The 24,533-nt window shown below is 32.3% G+C and overlaps 1 protein-coding gene and 1 non-coding gene across 2 annotated transcripts; both read left to right on the top strand.

Annotated features, from left to right (window-relative positions):
* Positions 1–4,349: 4,349 nt before the first annotated feature.
* On the top strand, positions 4,350–4,423 carry TRNAI-UAU. Its single transcript has one exon. It is a non-coding gene; the product is annotated as a tRNA-Ile (tRNA).
* Positions 4,424–14,237: 9,814 nt separating this feature from the next.
* LOC110907016 (cysteine-rich repeat secretory protein 38) lies at positions 14,238–15,315 on the top strand. Its single transcript, XM_022152055.2, has 2 exons — positions 14,238–15,007; positions 15,082–15,315. Exons 1-2 carry the CDS (start codon positions 14,242–14,244, stop codon positions 15,150–15,152), a joined length of 837 nt encoding a protein of 278 aa, XP_022007747.1. The 5' UTR covers positions 14,238–14,241; the 3' UTR covers positions 15,153–15,315.
* Positions 15,316–24,533: the final 9,218 nt, after the last annotated feature.

Below are 24,533 nucleotides of genomic sequence, written 5' to 3'. Positions count from 1 at the left end.
AGGAGTTGATAATGTCTTTATTCCAACCTCTAAGACGATGGACAACATTAAAGAAGATTCGTTCTCGTGAATTGAAAATAGATTTTCTTATATAATGTAACTAGGTTAGAACCCCGTGTATTACACGGGTTGAATAAATGTATTTTTATATATTAAATAATAAAAAATTATATCTTTATGAAACTTGCATACTATACGGGTTAAATAAATGTAATTTTATATACCAAATAATAAAAAAATTATATCTTTAAAAACCATGTGTATTACACATATTAAATAAATGTAATTTTGTATACTAAATGCTAAAAACGTCGTATCTTTAAAAACCCGTGTATAATCAGGTTGAATAAATCTACCAAATGATAAAAAAAAAATTACATCCTTAAAAACCCCGTATATTACACGTGTTTAATAGATCTAAAAAAAGAGTTATATCTTTAAAAACCATGTGTATTACACAGATTAAATAAATGTAATATATTAAATACTAAAAACGTCGTATCTTTAAAACACTCGTGTATAGTCAGGTTGAAAAATCTACCAAATAAAAAAAATATATCCTTAAAAACCTCGTGTATTACACGTGTTGAATAAATCTAATTTTACATAGCAAATGATAAAAAAGTTATATCTTTTAAAACTTCGTATATTACACGGGTTATATAAATGTAACTTTGTATAGTAAATAATAAAAGTTAAAGTTTTAGAACCCCGCGTTTTACATGAATTGAATAAATATAATTTTGTATACCAAATAATAAAAAAGTTATATTTTTAATAAATTAGGATAACGTTTAATATTAATTTATTATTTATATATTTAATATAAGATAAGTAGGAAATAGAGGTATTTGTTTTAAAAATATATTAAATTAACAATTTAGATTTAAGGATAATATTTTATTAAAGTATGATAAGATTTAATATTAATTTATTATTTATTTATTTATTTAATATAAAATAAATATATATTTGAGGATGCCTTCAATGAATGACACGTATCCAAAAGTTGGTTTCTTTTATTATAATAGATAGATAGATTAATTGGGAGAGATGGTAATTTTAATGTTCGTTATGTTATCTTGTAATTACTTTGTTTGTTTTTCTTTTAGATTTTCAGTTTTTTGCTAGCACGTTGATTCTATATATAATTAACTAGATTTAAAGCCCCACCGCGTTGCGGTCGGGGGCCTTACAAATTAAATCGCAATGTATACAAACAAAATATAAACGCTATTTAATAATACCGATTGTGTAAAAGACCATTAGAAAATCTAATCGTTATGCATTAGTGCAACATTATTTACAAACAACTAACCATAAATTCATGTTTCATTGCAGTTCCTTAGAGCAAGCCATCAGGGTCTCTTGTACTTCATTTAAGCGAGTCTTCCGCTCACCTCTTTAACATCTTTAGTGCAGCCTGGGCTGACGCATAGGAACCATATGACCCACATCATGAACCTTGAGGAAGCTAACATGATTTGCCTTGTTTTTAGGATTTCTCTTTTTTTAATCACTTTTTCCGACCATTGTAGTATGTAGAAGTAGCTCCTTGTACTTATAATAGTGTTTTTCTTGTTCGGGCAGTAAAGGTAAGTAAAACTTGTTGCAAAGGAAACCAAAAATCTATGTTAGCAACCCTTATATACATAACACATTTATATAAAATTTCATTTATATCCAGATGCTCCTGTCCCACTAACAAAGCTGACAATTAAGAAGACCAAAATTTGACGCATATCACCAACAAACACCAGATTTGATATCAAATTGTCTCAATCCAGACATACAAACAAATTACAAATTTCGTAAATCCATTAGGGTGAGGGGTATAGTAGCGGTAAACTCTTCGGTGAATGGTAGTCACCGATTCGGTGACTATACCGTGTGTAAGTGGGTGTTCGGTGAGGAGGAGAGAGGGTGGGTATTTCGGTGAGTGTTTACCGAAAATGGGTGAGAGAAAGTGAGTGAGAAAATGGTGGGTCCAACCCCTTTTAACCAATTACAATTTTTTATTTTTTAACCTACTCAAACACCCTAGGGTGATTGACTATACCCCCTGATTGAGTGCAAAATGGGGAGTGGAATGGGGAGTTGACATGGCATAATATTATTGGGTAGGATTTCACTCAAACACCCTAGGGTGATTGACTATACCCTCCACCTTATACCACAGTTAATCCTTAAAGGTAATATGTACTTATGCAGTAAGAAAAGACAACATACCGTTTATCTTGGTTGGTTCTTTTTCTCAAACTGCTTTAACCACTCATGTTCTGTGGCTCTCAGTTTGCTCAGCCTGCGGCAGCCACCACTGCTGATGAGCGATCACAATAGTATTCGACATTATGTTATAAATTTAATACCACAATGATTCTTGCAAATAAGAAATCAAAGATCCTTGGTAGGAATGAGCACGGTACCCGTTCGGTATCGAACCGGTACCTAATAACCTCTGCCAAACACCACATACTGAAAATGTTCATAAGAAGCAGCCTAAGTGATCAGACTTTAAAGCTCTAATACAGTGAAACATTTAACATATTAAAAGTATGTGATTTATACGGCGTTAATCAAGGTTACCTAACACCAAGGCTTAGAGTCGCTTCCTGTCTGCCATGCCAAACGAACGAATATATAACCTTTATTCAATGTTCAGCAGTTATACAGGTTGAAGAAGCCTCAGATGAACCAAAGGACAAACATCATTGGCCCAACATAACAATCACCAAGGCAACAACCAAAATTAGAAAAGAAACCCAAAACAAACCAAGGCTTGAATTCTACAGAATAAACCTATGTCCGAAATGGGATTTAAACATTTTTTTGTAAACAACTATTTTATATTTCTAAACAATTACTAAAAGAACCTCAAATCCGTAAAACTCAAGGTTGTGGTCGCTCTGTGGCTCAGAGTTTCCGACAAAACATGGCTGTAAGGCGGGTTGCAGGTCCAAATCCCACCATCCATCGTCCTTGCCACGCCATCTTCATTGTTTTTCCGAAAAGATTTTGAACTCATCACAGCCAGGCAAGAAAATCCGAGTAAATTTAGAACTAACCGTAACAACCTACAATTAAACGGAATGAACAAAGTAAAGGTGAAGCTAGTCAGAGGCCACGAACAACTAACGCCACCACCAATCAAGCAAACCCTAAAGGGTTAAGAAAACAAATCAAACCTGAAACAGATAGTGCACACCATCTCAAACGACCGTCGCCAACGGCGTTTGAACTGCCGAGAACAAACGGCAAACATCACACACCCAAAATACCTACAGAGCCAACGAAAAAATACCATCGTTTAATCAGAACACCAAAAACATCGTACAACATCAATATAGTTCAACACATTGACAACTGTGGTAAAAAGGCACAATCATAGCCGTTCGAAAGTCACGGGCAACAACGACTACACAAACCAACCACAAAACCCCCAAATTAGGGAAACACTACACATCCACAACCACCGTCCACCACCGCCATAGACGGTTCGTAAACCGCCAGCAACAGCGATATCCCAAATATCTCCTTCTCTGTATCTCTTTGTCGAAAACCGACGCGATTCACCATCACGGGGAAACCTCAGGTGACATGAATCACCATCATGGCCCAAAACAATATTCAACAAATCTCAAGGGATCGTCGAGGTAGAGAGAGAGACTGAAAGATATGAGAGAAATTGGTAAGGAGTAACAGAGAGAAACCATGTGTTCAGATGAAGATGATAAGGTTTTTAACAACCCACAATACAATGGCCCCTGGATTATAAGCAGACAACATAACATATGTTGAGGTTTTTTTTTTTGAAAGACTCTCCAAGCACAAGTTACAACACACCAATGCCCAACCAAGTTGCTTATTATATAGGTAGTAATATTGTGCTTGTTTTTCAAATATATATTGTTTTTCAAATATATATGTGTATTTATATACACACTAGTTAATATATAAAATGTCAGATTTAATACATGACAATTTACGTCACAAATTGATAAATATTAAATAGTTCATTTCTTATATTGTTTATAATTAGCTAATTGATTATAGAATATTGTTATATAAAAAATTAGGTTGTGAAAAGGTTTTACGTGTAATTATAAAACACTTGTAATTATAAAACACATCACTATATCAATTAATCAACATACTCGATAAAACATATTAGTATGATTAAACAATTCTCATCGAGTCGGGTTCCATAAAAAGCCTTGAATTCCAATTGTGTGTATATATATGCATTCCTTCGGCACAAGATAAGAGTGTTTGAATTATTTATTCAAAACAAAAATGAAAGACCACAGACTTTTCGAGATTAAATTATCTTATAAACATAAAGTGAACGTGGTCCCGTAGCTCAGTTGGTTAGAGCGTTGGTCTTATGAGCCGAAGGTCGCGGGTTCGAGCCCCGCCGGGACCATTTTATATAAGTATTTTTTTATTTTTAAACATTGCTTCGTTTCTCTCCTTTTCTTCTTCTTTCTTATTTGCTTGTAACCACACCCCTTGGCCCTTGCTATAGCATTATTATCCACAACGGCCCCAAGGTTTAAAGAAAACAAGTTATTTAAGTTTATAAGTATTTTTTTATTTTTAAACATTGCTTCGTTTATCTCCTTTTCTTCTTCTTTCTTATTTGCTTGTAACCACACCCCTTGGCCCTTGCTATAGCATTATTATCCACAACGGCCCCTAGGTTTAAAGAAAACAAGTTATTTAAGTTTCTTTAACTTAGGAGCATTCAGGGGGCGCAGCTTTCGAGGGGCTGGGAAACCCCGGATTTTTCGTTCGATAGTGTTATGTATGTACGTTTCGTATAGAATTTTTTAGATATATACGTTTTCGACCCCTCACAAGAAATATACATGCGCTTTGACTAATTCATGTACTGTATAATGTGGAGCAATAGTTCTCATTGACAATTTTGCTTATACTTAAAAGTTAAAACTATTTGCAATTGACACAAAATGTATTTCTTAACTAGGGATGAACATTTGGTATCGATGCTAAAGCGGTACCTTATTGGTATCGTACCATATTGATCATTTTCGGTATCAGTATCTATTTATTTTCATTTTTCGGAACCGATACCGGTACCGGTTCGTTACAAAACCAGTCTTTTAGTTGACTTGCCTTCAAATACCTCTACCATATCGTACAGATTATTTTTGGTACCGGTACCCAGTATTATCATTTACTGGATTGATACTTTCGGTGCTAAACTACCGGTGCCAGTCCGGCACTGATTCCTATTCTTAACTATATAATGTACGAATGCACATACACGGTGTATGATACACGTATACATTCATAACATAATGTGAGAATCATATATTCATATAATGATAAAAATCATAGTTCTCACTTCTCAATAACAGACTCGGTTTTAAAAACTTTCAAGTATCTTATGAATATATGATTATTATTTAACCAATTATGAAGTCTTTGATTTCAATACATAGAACTATTTGCCAATTTTTGTTATTATTATTATTTTTGAACGGCTACCCTCTTCTTGCCAATTGAACACCTCATGAAATTTATCTTTTCAATTTAGTGAATGTCATAAGAGTTTATATACTTATGTGATGTTCATTGAACCTATTTTAATTGTCACAACTAGGGGTGAGCAAGGTCTAATTCGGTTATGGGCTAAAACCGAGCCTGTGACCAATGTTTCAGTCTAATTTTTAGATTGTCATAACCAATCAGTTTTAGTTAATTATTAATAGTTCTGTAAATATTTATAGTTTTTTAAGATATCATATCCCCAATTTTTAACCAAAAGAAGTAACATTCATGTAATTTACTTAATGATATGTTAATATTAAAATTAAACTTGTGGTAATCTTCATGGAAATAAAGGTTTGTGTGAATATTAGCAGTTGTCTTTATGGAACAAAGTACGATGGAAAGGTGTTCCTCTGTATCTAAAAAATATAGATTAATCAAATTCTATAAAATGTAGATACAAGAGTATTTAATAATAGTTTAATTTTACAATGAAAAAAGTTGAGTATTAAAAGTTTAGTTTTACGCCAATGAGCTGGTGGTGGAGTAGTAAGGATGAGACTCATGTTCCAACTGACCCATGTTCGATTCTTGTCCCCACCATTTAGTTTCGGCGACATCTGGTGAAGATGATAGACTAGAGGAGTAGGCGGCGATTGTTTGTTCAATCCTTGAATTGAGCGAGTTTTACCTCGCCACATTGTCGTACTTTCGTGCGAGTGTTCATGGGCTTCGGCCCTAAGTGAGGATTTTCTTTAGTTCAGTGGCGAATGTATCCCGAAGTTATAAATTTCGCTATTGGTCCATTTTAAAAATTCATTGACCGTTAAAAAATTGTTTAATTTTACATTGAAGTATTTTTAGTATTATATTATATATATATATATATATATATATATTGTTGACGAGTGAACATAAATAGTAACTTTATTTTTATAATAATATATAGTTTTTTGATATTTAATTATTTAATATTTATATAGTTTTTAATTATTTTATTCTAATAAATATATTGTTGACGAGTGAACATAAATAGTAACTTTATTTTTATAATTATATATATCTTTTTGATATTTTATTATTTAATATTTATATAGTTTTTAATTATTTTATTTTACTGTTTTTAAAATCATAATCTGTTTCTCATTTATTTTTTACTTTTATTAATTTTTTTTCTTTTTGTTTCTATCATATTTCCTTTATCAGTTAATTTGATATTTCTTTAATAACTTACTTTCATTAATTTATTTCTAAAAACTTAAATACTTAGTTGTGTTTAATTTTATTTCCTCGACACTCCGGTATAAATTTTATTAAAATGAAGTTATGTTAAAAATAGAGTATTTATTTGTATATATTTGTATATATTAATTTAGACTAACGATGAATAGCAACTAAATATTTATTTATTATTATAACTTTTTTTCTTTTAAGTTTTATTCTAGGATACAATATTTTATAATTTTTTTATTTTCTATTATAACTTTTATTTAATTATATTTGTATATTTTAAACATATATTAAAATAAACATGTCTATTTTTATTCATTGGACACAAAAAAATGTTCAAAATATACTGTTATGACGTGTTTACTTTTAACTATACTTCAATAAAAGTTTTGTTCAAATCAGATAGGTCAAATATAATTGATTTTTTTGGTCATCTATTGTGACGAATCGAACCAATATTGTATGAACAACTTTGGTAATAATATAGAGAAAATTTTATATACATTAAGCTATAGAGAGTGCTGGTATGTGACAAACCAAACTAATATCATCTAGCAACATTGATGGCATGTTGGTTCCTAACAACATCGGTACCGGTACTATTAGAACCGTTATTGATATTCGTTTCTATGGTTTTTCAACCAATGTCAAACATGTGTCGATATCATTTGGGTTATAGTATAACTTTATTTTTTGGGTTTTATATTTCAGTGATATATCAAGTGACAATACCGTACTAATACCATAATGAATCAAACCGATACCGACCTAATACTCGTCGCAACACGCTAAAAAATATTAGTTAAACATTAACAGCTAAGCGTTCGAAAGCACGTATCTCCAACACGTTGATGATCTTCTCATGCAATTCCTCTACCATCTAAAAGTCATCTCAATAGAATACTAAAATTCCTAGCCATGTGGCCACTTAAAATATAGTTGATGATATGTAAAAGTCATCTCAATAGAATACTGAAATTCCTTGAAACAAGGGAATAATATTATAGGGTTTTTACATATTTTCCCTCCTTAGGGCTTATTACATATTTTCCTAATTAAAAAATTCAATTACATATTTCTCTTTTCTAACCCATATGAATTATATATTTTCTCTTTTCATTAAAATTACTCTTGTTAATTACTATTTTACCCTTAATAAACTTATTAAATGACTAGTTACATATTTCTCCTTTCTGCCACCAATTACATATTTCCATAAATGTTCTTTCTCTAATATTTCACCAATTGTTTATTGCTAATATTTCATCGATTCGGTTTTCGGGTTTGTCAAAAATTTTTTGGTCAAAAGTGAATTCAAATTCAGTGTGGTTTTCAGAGTGGTCGTCTTAAAAATGAGACATTTTGGTTAATGTCATAGCGGGTTCGAGTCAAAATAGGTTTTAATTCAAATTGATATGGTTCAAAACGTATTTTAACTCTAGTATTTCGCCAATTTTTATATGCATGTATAAATCACATTCTAAGGCTACGGGGTATGGGGACCGTCCCCATCCCCGTCTTGGTTCGTCGCCGGCTACAGCCCATCCCGCCCCACTCCCGTCGAGCTCCGTCCCCGTCTTCAACGTCGAGGAATGGACGTTCAGGACGATCCTCCAATGGTGCCCCCCCTACAATTGTTACCGTTAAACCCCCAAATCCAACATCAAACCCTTCTCCCAAATCCAAAATTAAACTGGTGGGGTTGGAGCTTAAATGGTTGTCTCGGTGGAACCGATTGACTGAGTTGATGATGGTGATGGAGAAGGGTGGTAGTGGTTGAGAAGATGGTGGTGGAGCCGACGGCAGCAGCGGCCGCCGGAGCTCCGGCTCATGACCCGTAGCAGCAGCGGCAAGCATTCAAAAGAAACCCTCGGTCAGTTAATCGAATTTCAATCAATCGGTACTGCCTTTCATTCAATATGTAACTCTTCTTAATTTTCTTTCTGCTATAAATTTTTTGGAGGTGTTTGTACTGTTGTATTTTTGAAAATTTTAATTGGAGATAGTAATTCAAATCCATTGGTAGCGTGTTAGATCTGGATTGTGGTTGATTCAAGCATAGTTATGAACTGATTTGTTGTATTTTGTTGATTTGGTAGTTGATGTTCATCAAATTTGTTACATGTGTGATTTATTGAGCCGTAATTGTTCTTAATTTGATTATACGATTAAAATTTTGGAGGCGTTCTGCTGTATTTGGGTAGCTGTTAGTGTTTTTCTGATATTTTGATTGGTGATAGTAATTCTATTCTATTATAGGCCTGTTAGATCTCAATTTTGGTTAATTCTACATCTGATCGATGACATGAAGAACGATTCTCTCGAGTATTGATTGCCATCGCTTTATTTGTATTCTTGTTATTTTGCCTGCCAATTACGTCGAACAGGTACTCGGTTCATATTTCATGTCTCAATTAAGTGTATTACTCTTCAGTTTTGAAGTTACTTTGGTTGTGTTTTCTTCGGTTTCGAAGTTACTGTGGTTGTGTTTTTTTAACTAGAATGTGGCAAACTGGATTACGACGCTATAATTTACCTTAAAATGATGATCTATTATGAAATTAACTGTAGTTTTGTTGTATTGATGATGATTTTAGGGCTGCGAAAGTCAATTGAAAAAAAAAACGCTAAGCTACAGATTGTAGGGTTCATCAAATTCACTAGTAGAGGCTAATAGAGTAAGCTTAGTGGTGTAGGAATTGGAACGCTGAATGATATATTAGAAGCATTATTATGTGTGTATGTGTTTATAAGTGTAAGTTTTGTTAACAATTATAAAGTTTAAACGTTCTTCACCTGATTATTAACAATTTGTTGATGCCCTATATGAGACTTTGTGAGAAAGCGTTATGGTTCTATGGACAAGAAGCAGGTGTAAGGACAGTCTGAGACTCTGAGTGATACTTTACATATTATTGCACTGAATTTAGATCTGTGATTATGATGGTAGGTACATCACAGAACTAATTGATCAATTTGAAGACGATTCAATATCCGATGCAATACAGTGATCCCTTTGAAGACGATCAGATTCAATGTTCGATTCACAGAATAAATTGATCTGGTACAGTGCGTTTCACTTTTTTCTATCTCAGTACCTAGATGTTCTTATTAAATTGATCTGATACAGTGCGTTTCACTTTTTCCTATGTCAGTAATATTTTTTAATATTAATGAAAATACTGTGTTAGTTTATTTGTTAAATGTTAAAAAAAAAGTAGAAGATTAAAAAAAATAAAAAAACATAAAAGTGGTGGGGAGGACTATGACAAGGACCATCCTCCATACCCTCTAGTTTTGTGGGATGAACCATCATTGGGAGGACTATGACGTGGCGCCTACGTGGCGGATCATCCTCCCTTGAAGGACCATCACCATACCCTCTAGCCTAATGGTCTTTAACTTCTTAATAAAATGTGTAAAGGGCCTTGAATTGAATATATGCACGTATAAAATCGTCTTTGTAAATTTGGAAATATTGTGCAAGCAGTAAAGCTTAGTGGAAGTTATGACATTTACATACACAACTCTAGTGGATGCGTATTGCAAGGCAGGAGACATGGTTAAGGCTCATGAGCTTCTTCCTCAGCTCACAGTTGTCATATTTAATGTTTTAATAAATGGTTTTTTTATTTTATAAACTTATAATGCTCTCATCAAGGATTTTTTAAGAAGAAAAAACATTTGAAGGCCAAAAATACGTTTTGAGGAAAAACGGTTTTGTTCGATGGTGAACTATTAATGATATGTTCGATCCGACAAACCTGAAAACCGAATCAATGAAATATTAACAATAAACAATTGGTGAAATATTACAGGAATGGAGAAAATAGAAAAATTAGGGGAATATGTAATTAATGGTAGAAATGAGAAATATGTAATTAGTCATTTAATAAGTTTATTAAGGGTAAAATAGTAATTAATAAGAGTATTTATTGAAAAGGGGGAATATGTAATTTATTTGGGTTAGGAAGCGAAATATGTAATTGAATTTTTTGTTTAGGGAAATATGTAATAAGCCCTCTTAAGAGGGAAAAATATGTAAAAAAAAACCTAATATTATACTAGCCATGTAGCCACTTAAAATATTAAAAAAAAAAGAGTAAGGGGCTGTTTGGCAACATCTGAATGGTTAAGTGCTGAACCAGTAAGATGTCTGAACCATTAAGTGCTGAACCAGTAAGATGTCTGAACCATTAAGAGCCTGTATAATGCTTAACCGTTCAGAGTTAAATGTCTGATCAATTCAGATTAGAGGTCTTAACCATTCAGTCTAAGTATAAATCTTAATCATTCAGAGGTAAATGCCTGAACTATTCAGACATCTGCTCGTGCAACAAACAGTCTGAACCATTAAGTGCTGTACCGGTAAATGGTCTCAACCATTAAGAGTCTCATTAAGAGATAAACAAACAGCCCCTAAATTACTTTTTTGATTCTTTTTGTTTATTCAGTTTGAAAATTTTAACCTAAAAAAGATCTTTTGACATATTAAAATTTAAGGTTGTATTTTATAATGATTTTGACCCTTAACAACATTTTTATTGTTTTTTCGGCTTAATGTAGGGGTATTTTAGTCGTTTTACACCATAGCATTGTTTATGTAAATTACTAAGTATTTTGAATATTCAATGGGACTATTTATGTAACTACTGAAGTTAACAAAAACCAAAGCCTAACCTCATACTTTCTTCCTTTTTAAAGGAGTCTTTTTATTTGTATATTTAGAAAAAATGTTTCCATTTTTTCTTTATTAAATTGTTATTTGTATGACAATAATTACTTCATAAAACACGTTTTAACTACACAAATATGTGTTTTTTTTTTCTGAAAGCATTTGCCTTTTTTTCAATTCTTTCATTTTTCAAACTTTTCTTTTAGAATTGTTCTTTTTTTTCATATCTTCCATTTCTTTGGAGCATTCAATTATTTAAATTAGTTCATTTTAAAACCTTTTATTTTTATAAACGCCTTCTTTTAGATCTTCGTTTTTAAACCGTTCGTTTGTTTAAAATCGTTCGTTTTTAAACACTTTCGATTTTCAAAGTCTTTCATTTTTTAAGATCTTTTTTCCTAACAACTATAAGTAATTTATAGAACATATAGTTAAAAAAAACCTAACGATTTTAAAAAGAACAGTTCGAAAAGGAACGATTTCAAAAGGAACGATTTAAAATAATAAAAAATGATTAAACGTTTAAAAAAACAAACAATTTTAAAAATAACAGGTAAAAATAAACTGTTTAAAAAAGTTTTCTTTTTAGACTGAAAACGTTAAACTGACTAATTCATAAGGGCAAAATAGTAATTTACTCTAGATGTATTTTGTTAATTAAATAATCATCATTATATAAATATAGAAGTACCGAATATAAAATAACTCATTTTAAGAACAAATATAAGAAAAATATCAATCTTTAAGGCATACATGTTATGCAACTGAATATAAATCATATACCTTTGAACACATGTTTTATAAACGCAAAATCAGGGTTCAAAATAAAAACTTAAATTAGTTGTATTTTTGTGGAACTAATTTATACACCTAATTAATATTTCATATTGTTCTTGTATTGTACGAGGCAACGATTTACTATTTTTTTTATGACATTCAACCCAAAATTACTCTTAGCTAGGTCATTTATCTTCACAAAGAAAACCAAAAGGACTCCTCCCATCGATGGATTATAAATATCATATTACTTAAAAGCAATACCGATCAATTTGATCTTGGATCATGGAATAGTTATCTTGAAAATACTAATCTTATCATATTCAAAACATGTAATAAATTAAAACCGATTATAATGAACGTGAGTTGACACCCTACATTTTGTTTTGGTAATCTTAAATAATAAATAAAAAATGTATAAATATTATAAAATAATATTCTTAAACTAAAATAAATCTATTATCCTTTCAATTGTTTACATTTTTGTACATTTTTGTACATTTATATTATCACATTTATAGAATGGCAACTTTTAAGCATATTTTATGTTACACTTTCTAATTAAAACGATTTCAAGAAAAAAAGAAGCGATGTTTGTTTAGTTTAATTGTCCTTAATAGTTTAGACCTTTTACTGGTTCAACATTTAATGGTTCAGACTGTTTGTTTAGCGAGCAGATATCTGAATGGTTCAAACATTTACTTTTGAATGGTTAAGCATTATACTGAGTCTGAATAGTTAAGACCTCTAATCTAAATTGGTCAGACATTTGTCTCTAAATAGTTAAGTATTATACTGGATTTTAATGATTCAGATCTCTTACTGGTTCAGACCTATTACTGGTTCAGCACTTAACCATTCCGAAATTCCCAAACAACCCCTTAATCTATTAAAATACTTACTTAGCTAAAGTCATCACATAGTGACATATATTTTCTATACTTATAAAAACTAACATGTCGACTTAAAACTAACATGAACCAGTTTAACTAAACACAACTCACAAGATTATTGTTTTGTTTGCGTTGTATTAGAATTTAGAAATCCAAACGAGCGACTTATATAAGCACACTCCACCGGTATTCGATAAAAAAAGCCCTCAAGATTTAGAATACAATTGGCAAGTAAAAAGCTATACGTATTTTGAACAAAAGTACAAAACCATATTAAGACCATAGGTAATGGTTAATGCCCACTAAGGGGCATTTTTCACCACATCATCATCATAATGCCTTTTTAAAAAAGGTGTAATGGTTAATGCCCATTTCATTTATTACTTTCCATTATTTTTCTTCTCTTTGGGCATTATTATAGAAATGCCCCTCACTCTTCATGCCCCTATAATGCCCATGAGTAATGGTGTAAGGGGACACTGGGTGGTTCACTAGTGATAGAAACTATCACTCCCATTGTCCAATCATATCATGCCATGTCATCAACCAAATTTCTATCACTAGTGATAGAAATGTAGGCGGGGTGGTATCACTAGTGATGAATTCTATCACCCAATATTATATATCCCATATTTCGTGTGTGATGTACAGGTGTCATTTGAATTCTATCACCCCATGCAGCCTTTATTCAAAAGTTCCACACGTGTCACTTGAAGAGATGCCCATGCAGCCTTTATTCAAAAGTTCAAAGAGTTATAAAATGCACGCCGTTGAATTTATAACGCGTGAAGGAATGGAGGCGGCGGTGTGCTAACGCGTGATAGACTTTATCACGATAAAATAACGTGCCACCCCGTGTCTCCTAAGAACATTATCAAAATCTTTTATGTCCTTATAAAACCCCATTACATATGGTCTAATAGGTATGCCTTTTTATTTTATCTAATACCCCACAGTTTAGCAATAAATATGATATATATTATCGTTTTGACTTTTTATAAGAAGCATACTGTTTTCAACAAACTGCCCCTGGGTTTATATGGTCAAATTCAAAACCAAGTTGACTTTCGTACTTGATTATTAATTTAAAAGTCGATTATAAGTAACCCAAAGAGTAAGAAAAATAATCATTATCCGAAAATGGGAAAGCTCATGTCATGGACAATGTTGTTTATTATCACAAGCTTTGGTTATGTTACTTGTATAGATGGTATTCATCCTACGAGTTCCGAGTGTTTACCAGCTCAAAACTCATCTATGGATACTATCTACAAATCAAACCGTAGAACGTTGTTGGATTCGCTAGCCAAAAACGTGCCTCTTCAAAATGGTTTCTTCAATACTAGTGTTGGGAATGGTTCGGATCGAGTTTATGGTCTAGCGTGGTGTCGTGCGGATGTTTCTCCTAAAACATGCGGCAAGTGTTTGAATGACACTATCACTGCGTCATTAACGAGTTGTCCCGAGAGCAAATCGTTGGTGACGTATTTGAGTTTGTGCAGCTTAGGGTTCTCAAACGATAGTTTCTTTGGTGAACTTTGGGATAGCTCATCGTCATCGAGTAATGGTGGCGATAACTTCGACGACCCTTTGGTGTTTTCGAAAGGGTTTTCGATGATGCAATCTTTAATAGGAAATGTTTCAAGTCAACCGTTGATGTTTGAGATGGGTGTTGTTGATGTTGGAAGTGATGGGAAGAGGTATGGGCTGGGTCAATGTCGTCGAGATATAAGTAAGTTGGATTGCGAAAAATGCTTGGAGGATCTTCTAACGACTTATAATAAGTTCGTGTTGAATCAAACTTGGTGGGATATGCGAGCAATGAGTTGCGGTTTGTGGTATGACCATGTTCGGTTTTACCAAGACGATTTCAGAGAAAACCGAGACGATTCAGAGGTTTCGAACCCGATCCCTTCAGGTACGAGATTTTTCAAGAATTATGAAATCTCTTTAACTATGATATGTGACTTTAATAGGATTAATATGACGCAGGTGGAGAAAAATGGTATAAAGGAGACATGACGTTGGTTTTTGTAGCATTTCTTGTGCTTCATTGGATTTGAGTGAGTCAAGTTTCAACATATAGGATGTTTGGTTTTTATTTGTAGTTTGTGGTTGTTCGGTTTCTTTTTTAAAATTTATGTATGGTTTGGCTTCACTTGTATCATTCTAACTTGTAACAAACTTGATGATGATAAATAAAATTTACTGTTTGCTTCACTGGTATCATTCTGCTTGTAACAAACTTTTTGATGATAAATAAAATTTAGTGTTTGCCGATAAAAAAAGATCAAGATCTAAACAATGTAAACTAAATGGGCTGTTTATGTTTCGGTTTGTTTATAAAGTAAATCAAGAAAACTTCTCAACTTCAGTTTGTTTATAAAGCAAATTAATACTTCTCAACAAAGATTAGTGATACGTGACATTTCCATTTTCCATTTTTCAAGGGGTCCATGACTCCATGAATTCATCGTTTAGTAAAGTATTGGGTCATTGTTAGTATAGTAGTGAGTCATTAGAGTGTGTCACTTGTTATGTAAGGCTATATAAACAACATATAACTTTGGGTAAATTACAGTTTTCATCCTTTATGTTTGTACTGGATTACAATGGATGACTTTTACATTCAATAATTACAGTCACAGTCCTTTATGTAAAATTTGTCACACCCTACGTCCTTTGACCCTAACTTGGTTAAAAAATTTCAGTTAAGTTAACTGAGGACATGTGCACCCCATATGAAGGCAAAACGGTCATTTCAAAACTAAAAAATTTATATAAAAATCTATAAACTCTTTTATCTCCATTTATCTCTCTCTCTCTCCCCTGTACTCTCTCTCTACATCTCTCTCAACGTCTATAAAAAAAAACACAATGTTCATCATCTACCTTCTCAAACATTAGCATCTATAATTGAGGACATGTGCACCCCATGTGAGGGCAAAATGGTCATTTCAAAACTAAAAAACTTATATAAAAACTATACACCTTTTTCTCTCCATTTATCTCTCTCTCCCCTGTACTCTCTCTACATCTCTCTCAACGTCTACACACAAAAAAAAACCCAATTCTCGGGGGGGGGGGGGGGGGGGATATTCCACGGTCCTCCCAACCGCCGGAGTGTGACACTCTGCAGGTTAGCTTAGTCCCATAGCCACCTGGGGGTTAATACCCTATACCGAGTTGATCCGTTTCCCCATGGAAGAGGTGGGAGGCTGGTGACCTTCCCTGGAGTCGAACCCAATTCTCAAACACAATGTTCATCATCTACCTTCTCAAACATTAGCATCTATAACTACTTCATCCGGGAAGTAAAGTCGTTCTCTTTGGTGTCCTTGTTCACTCTCTCGTTGCCGGCAAGTATCTATGCTTTGTGTTTTTAAATTTTAGGAACTAATTGTGTTGTTACAATTTTATATATAATTGTACGTCGATGTCATCAATTGTTGCTATGGTTTGGATATGTATCACATTGATTTTGAATATTAGGGTGATGGTGGTAGTTGGTGCTGCCGTCGTGGCTCTGTCACCAAGGGTGGTGGCTGGCATACTTCAAATCACCTCATCTTTTTCTCCGTACATGCACCCACCATCACTAACCCACCACCTGCAACCACCTCTGACCACCCTCAAACAACTAGCACTGACCACCTGTAACCACCATTAACCACCCTCACACAAATGACAATCTGGAAACCCTAAACCCACTACCATCTGGATCAGATGGTTGCGACTTCGCGCTACCATATGAAAGCCCTAAACCCAAAACAAATCTGAATGACGACAACCAAATCATGCCCTTTTTTTAACACAAATCGGAACCATAGCGTCGAAAATGGGTCGCCTGAAAGCCTAAAAAGTTCAGATATGGACTGAAGTCACCAGATCTTGTTCTCGGCGGAAAGCCAAACCGTATAAGTTTTTTTCTTGCCGGACTTTGTTTAAGCTAAATTGGAACCACCACAAGAATACTGTCTCTTAGATCTTTCATCAGATCTGAGTTTTGCCACCACCGAAAAAATGTGAGGGGATGGATCCTGATGGTGGCGGGACTATGGAGGTTAATAGTGATGGTCATGATGTTGGTGGTCAACGATGTTGGTGGGTGGTGGTGGCCTGATGACGATGATGGTTGTAGTCTTGTAGAAGAAGGATGTAGAGAGAGAGAGAGTGCATGGGGGAGAGAGAGATATATATATATAAATGGAGAGAAAAGGGTTTTATAGATTTTTATATAAGTTTTTTAGTTTTGAAATGACTGTTTTGCCCTCACATGGGGTGTACATGTCCTCAGTTTAACTGAAATTTTTAACTAAGTTAGGGTCAAAGGATTGTGACCGTAATTATTAAAGATAAAGGTCATCCATTGCAATTCAGTACAAACATAAAGGACGAAAACTGTAATTTACCCTATAACTTTTGTTCCATCGTTGCGAAAATAAAATTATAATTTTGCAGAGAGTGAGAAAACCAAAATTCTTTATTAGAGAGTTATTATAAGACTTTTTTTTATCTACATGCTACAAAAAGAGGGTCTAAATAATATTTTTTTTCTATAAAATTTTGGATTTTATATATAGAAGTTCAACAAATTTCCGTACATTGATGAGTTGAGAAAACCTTATGTTACAAACCTTTTTTTATAGAAATTATAGGGTAGCAATATACATGTTTTTAAGCGTTTTAAGCGAAAAGAATAAAAAATTCGTAACATGAATGTTAGATATGTGTTGGCTAGTAAAAGTTGTTGATACAACATGTTACATTAAAAATTTAATTATATGCCCTAAAATTTTCATTAAAAATGGTTTATTACATAGGGTTTTCATGGATTTCCTCAACTCAAACGAGATTTTATTTTATACTACTGTATACACACAAGGTTAGGGTCAATGAGGAATATCGAAAAAGTGAGAAATCGGGGAACCACTAATATTACATGTAGAAAATCATTAAAAAATATTTATAAGTAATTATCATCGGAGACTTTTCATATAAACATATGTAGAAACCTCCAAATAAAAAAAATTGTAAAATTTTTTTAACATTTTTTGAACTGCTTTTTAAACTTTTTTTTTTATTTTTTAGTTATATAAAACGGTTTCTCCATGTGTTAATATGCGAAAACTCCGAAAAAATTAGATAAAAATGAATATTTTACATGTAAAAATGAACTATTAATAGGTTTCTACAGAGTATTTTTATGAAAATTTTGTTGAACGTAAAAATGTTTTTGAGTGTTTTGAGCAAAAAAAAATGTCAAAGAAGTGCTGAGTGGATATTTAATAAAAAAATATTAATATGTACATAGGTAACAAAACGCGGCTGATATAAAGATGATGTTATTAAGTAAAAAAATTATTTATTTATCTTAAAAAAAATCCCTCTAGTGCTTTTTGTTTTTTTTGGGGCTAAACAACGTTTGGAAATATGTATATTACGTTCCATGATTTTTTTTTTATAAAAATACATTTGTTTAGATAGTGTAACACAAAGTTTCAGCAGTTTTCTCATATAAGGTGGGTTTCCAAAATAAATATAGATGAGAAAAGTGGACGGGAACAATGGGGTAAATAGAAATAACTCCCTATGCTCTAAGTGAAGCGTGCACAAAGGTCTTACAATTCGGTATGTGTATGTCATACATGTGAAATAGTTGATTTGGGCCTAACTCAGCAATTGTAGAGTACTCAAAACTCTATTTTAAAATGTGTTCCATTTAGAACAATAAATGATGATTATACGAAACACGTAACATTAATTAATGATTTAACTCCAAATAAAGAAAACATAAAAACTCGAAAAGCAAAGGTGGAATATATCTATTTAGGGAAAGGATCAAATAGAAAGTTTGTTTTGGGTAGAAAGTGTAGGAAGCAATAATAGAGTGACACATGACAAAGATAAAAAAAACATAGGGAGGGATATTTTAGTCAAACACAATTAGCCAAATATAACCCTAGATCAGAAAATAAATAAAAACCTAGATCATAATTCATCCCGCCTCCACACCACCACCACCACTCCACCACCGAAAATGACACAACCTCCATTTGCCGTCGTACTTCCGTACCATCGTCACAATTCAAAAACCACCTGCAACAACCCTAACCTTCACCCCTGTCACAACCCTTGTCCACCACCGGAGACTCATAGTCACCGCCGTACCATCCCCTACCATCCTCTACCGCCCTACAACCTGCAACCCGCCTCATCAAAACACACCCACCATTTCACTATCACCGGTTACCTGTAACTGTCACCACCGTCATCTCTATTACTTGACACCATTTCTGATTATCAGAACCATCACCACCATCTTCATCAGTGGCGGACCCAGAAATTATTTTCTGGGGGTGCGAACGAAGGGTTCTATCAAATTTTCAAGGGGTGCAATCGCGATTTTTACCTCGAAAATACACTAATTTTTTTTTTCAAGGGGGGCGCCCGCCCACCCAAGCTAAAGCTTGGGTCCGCCCATGATCTTCATCGCGTTCTCTTGTCTCCGCCGATTACTGTCGGAACCTAACACCACTGATTGAATAAAAAGATTTTGCGTTTTAATATAGGAAAACAATGGAAGTGTTGATTATTACGTTTTCTGGAGAAGTAAAATGGTTTGTATGTTTGAGATGATTTTGCGTTTTAGTTTCAACTTGAATGCAATACAGTTTTCCTTTTAATTTCATTTCACATGTTAGTACAATAATAATTAGATAAAATGCAATAAAGTAAAAGTCCATGTAAAATGGTTTTTTTTTTTTTTTTTTTGCCTTTTGAATTCTTGTGTTTTTTAGAATAAAAAGTGTTTTTTCAGTAATATGATAAAACGCAATAAAGTCAGATTCAAGAAAATAGGTTTGTTTGTTGCCTATAATTCTTGGATATTTTTTCAAAAGACAAAAGGTTTTTGCTTGTAGAAAACTGTGTTGCTTTTTTGGTATATTTCAAACTTTATTTATATATTGTTACAATAAGCTATTATAAATAAAATAAGTGTGGTTCCCCACCTCTTTCGTTATTTGTGGAACTAATTTATACACCTAACTATGTGAGAACCCTGTGTATTACACGGGCTGAATAAATATAAATTTATATACTAAATAATAAAACAATGTATATATAAAAACCTCGTTTATTAGACGGATTATATATTAAATAATAAAAAAGTTATGTCTTTAAGAACCATGTATGTTGTTGTACTGATTGAATAAATATAATTTTATACCTCAAATAATAAAAAAAATTGCTAAATAATTAAAAAAATATATCTTGAAAAACCCCGTGTATTGTACGGGTTGAATAAATCTAATTTTATATACCAAATAATAAAAAAAATTATATCTTTTAAAAACCACGTGTATCATACGGGTTGAATAAATGTAATTTGGTATAGTAAATAATCAAAAAGTTATATCTTCAATAAATGTAATTTTGTATAATAAATAATCAAAAAAACTATATCTTAAAAAAAACCCCGTGTATTACGCGGGTTAACTTCTGAGTAATTTTAGATTTTGATTAATATTTAATGGTATATTTTCTAAATAAATTATTTAATAGAATCTATATCTTAAATAATAATATAATCTAGTATGACTCTTTTTGTCATCAATAACGTATATGTATAGATTTTGACTCTTTTTATCATCAGTAACGTTTATGTTTCATAATCATATTTATCAACCATTTAAAACTAAAAGGATATATTTTTTTATCTCTCTCACTTATCTATAATTAGGCAAAAGAGATTAAAGTCTTAAACTCAATAATATTTCATAGGAGATTATCTATAATTAATTAGAATATATTTAAATTAAATGATAATTATCTATAGAATACATGACCTAATATAATGACAAGTGTCCCAAACATGGTTTCTTTTATTATATGTATAGATGAATATTTCATATTGTTCTTGTATTGTACGAGGCAACGATTTGCTATTTTTTTATCACATTCAACCTAATATTATTAAATACTCTTATATCTACATATAACCATGTGAAATATATATGCGCTTTAACTAATTCTTGTACTGTATAATGTGAGACACTACTACAAAAATAGGTTTCTGTTATGGCTGAATCCGTAGCAAACACCCATTTTGCTATGAATTTGCTACGAATTTGATTCGTAGCTACAAGTCTCGTCGCGAATTTATTTGCGACGACTTTTTTTACGGAATCATATTTTGCTATGGTATTAGCTACAACAATAGGTGTTGTTGTTTTAGCTATGAATTTTGCGACGGAAATGTTTGCTACAACTTTTAGCTACATAATCATATTTGCAACGGTTTATTTCGCTAAGGAAATGTTTGCTATGAAATTTGCTATGAACTTTTAGCTGCACGTTTTGACACAGATTTTTTAGCTACGGTTTTTACTACAAATTTTTGGCTGCGTTTATTGCTATGAATTGTTACCTACAATTTTTGCTACATATTGGACCACACAATATTTGCTACAAAATTTAGATTGCAACAATTAACTTTGCTATGGATTTTGCTAAGAATAAATTTTTGGTATTCTCATTATTTGCAATTCATTTTTTTTTGTTACATAGAAATATGTCCAAAATCACATAAAGGTTTACAATGACAAATGAAAACCAGAGGTTTTACAAATAGATAAGAAAAATTATAAAATTTTACAAAATATTCAACTACAAATGACTACAGTTTCCTAACTTTCTATATCCCGAATGAAAAAAACAACACTACTCCATCCCATTTAGAACATAGCTTCGTATGCAAGCAACACAAAATACAATATGTTTACAAACAACGTGATTTTCTCTTGATCTTCATCGCAAATAGAACTTTCATTGCCATATTTTCTGATCAAATGATTCAAACAAATTAGAAATCCAACCTTCATTGCAACTAATTTGCAAGAACATAAAGTAGAGAATGAAGATATGTGAAAGTATACCCTGTTTCCAGGCATGATTTATGAACATTTTTCGCAGATGTTTCCCAACTTTATTGTTTTTCTCAGAATGATCAATGTGTGTGTTTTGAGATTTTAGCATTGATTGATTCTTTAACCACACCTGATAAAGTTAGGAACACATAAACTATGAGATGTAAATGCTTGAGACATGAACCTGAAAAACAATATATTGGACAAACTATGCTTGAGTAGCTATGAGCCTCGAAAGCATTCAGAACCATCTAATCTTAAAATCATCTTGTACAAATCCTCGAGAGCAAATTCAAATACGAGAAAGATAACAAAAAATCATATTTAAATGGGATTTGTACCAAAGTGATACAAAGTCAAATTGGGCTTTAAATGAACCCATATTAGTGGCAGTGATTATCAACTATGAATAGAGATTAAAGAAACTAAAAGGATCACATACCCCGGAATAGCAGTACAATTTGGCTACGGATTTTGCTACGAATTTTACTATGTTTTTTTATTATATTTATTTTCACAATTTTGCTACCGATTTTGCTATGGATTTTATTTTACTTTTTTATTTAATTTTGAAATAGTTATTTTCATGGTTTTGCTACGGATTTTATTTCACAGTTTGAACGCAATACGGTTTTCCTTTTAATTTGATTTCACATATCAGTACAATAATAATTAGATAAAATGCAATAAAGTAAAACTTAGGGGTGTGCAAAAGGAAAACCCCGACATGACCCGACCATTACTCGACCCGACCCGAGAACCGATCAACCATAAAATACAGAACTGATTCACTACCCTAAATATAGGGTCGGTTCCCGTCCATAGGTCCAAGTCGGGTTTCACAATGAAAAGAACCGAGAACCGACCCGACCCAACCCAACCCGACCCTATTTTATATGAAAAATTGGAACCAATCTAAATACCTAGGTACTTGGGTTTGGATCGGGTTGAGTATCTTTTCGGTTCGGTTCGGTTCTCGGTTATTTTCGGTTCGGACCTAAACTTGCTCACCCCTAGTAAAACTCAATGTAAAGTGGTTTGTTTTGTTGCCTTTTTAATTCTTTTATTTTTTAGAATAAAACATGGTTTTTTTTTTTTTCAGTAGAGTAGTAATATGATAAAACGCAATAAAGTCAAATCCATGAAAAGAGGTTTGTTTGTTGCCTATAATTCTTGGGTATCTTTTTAAAAGACAAAAGGTTTTTGCTTGTACAAAAGTGTATTGCTTTTTGGGTATATTTCAAAATTTATTTATATATTGTTACAGTAAAATATTATAATTAAAATAAGTGTGGTTCCCCATCTCTTTCGTTATTTGTGGAACTAATGTATACACCTAATTAATTGACGAGGTATGACCCGAATCGGCTAACCTCATCCGGTCATTACCTATTATTTTATTATAAATAAATAATAGGAAAAAAATATTCTAGAACATTCCATCCTGCATGGATAAGTCACGTAACTAAATCCTTAACTTTTTGGGAAGATTATGCAAATTCCTAACTTATCGGAGTCTATCCTAAGTTAAGGAAAACCCTAATAGTAAACTATAAATAGAGGTAAACATCTAAGAGCATTCACATCCAATCCACTATATTTTCACCCTAAATTACACTAAAAAACACTACATTTTCTCTCTCCTTTTCAATTAAATAATATTTTTTTATACCTTTATCATTACCTTTTCTCTCTACTTCACTCATAACCACTTTCAAAATATATTAAAAAATTATAGGGGGTGAATAGTGTCCTCCCAAATATACAGATGAAAGTAACATTTTCTTTCTCCTCCACTCACAACCACTTTTTATACTTTTTATATTTTAAAAACACCACACACACAATTTGATTATTTGGATGTGAATGCTCTAAGGTATGAGGTATCTTATTCTCGTTCTATTCTCTTCTCTTCACATACTCTTTTACTCCCAAAACCGAGACTTATTCTCACGCCGGAGGGTGGTTACAGGAATAACCCCATTCCTGTAACGAGTCCTACCGGTGTTCTGTTTTGCAGCTAACAGTTCGGGTCGCCAAGAGTTGAAGTCTTAGTCGGATACTACCGCAAAGGTTGTTCTTCATTAATATTTCATATTTTTCTTGTATTGTATGAGGCAACGGTTTACTATTTTTCTTATCACATTCAACTCTAAATATTATTAAATACTCTTATATCTACATACAACCATGTGAAATATACATGTGCTTTACCTAATTCATGTATTGTATAATGTGAGAGCAATAGTTCCCATTGACAATTTAGCTTATACTTAAAAGTTAAAACTATTTGCAATTGAGACAAAATGTATTTTTTAACTAGGGATGAACATTTGGTATCGGTGCTAAAGTGGTATCTTACTGGTATCATATCATATCGATCATTTTCGGTATCGGTATCTATTTATTTTAATTTTTCGGAACCGATACCAGTACCGGTTCGGTACGAAACCAGTCTTTTAGTTGACTTACCTTCAAATACATCTACCGTACCGCACCGATTATTTTTGTTAC

This window comes from Helianthus annuus, chromosome 15 (genome assembly GCF_002127325.2).
Source record: "Helianthus annuus cultivar XRQ/B chromosome 15, HanXRQr2.0-SUNRISE, whole genome shotgun sequence".
Classification (NCBI taxonomy): domain Eukaryota; kingdom Viridiplantae; phylum Streptophyta; class Magnoliopsida; order Asterales; family Asteraceae; genus Helianthus; species Helianthus annuus.
This window is presented reverse-complemented; position numbering and strand designations above follow the sequence as displayed.

What these genes read in the sequence shown, in the direction of transcription:
- LOC110907016 (XM_022152055.2), top strand. Translation starts at nt 14,242, where the DNA reads ATGTCATGGACAATGTTGTTTATTATCACAAGCTTTGGTTATGTTACT. An exon ending in TTCGAACCCGATCCCTTCAG is followed by an intron (nt 15,008 to 15,081) that starts GTACGAGATTTT and finishes AATATGACGCAG; the next exon opens with GTGGAGAAAAATGGTATAAA.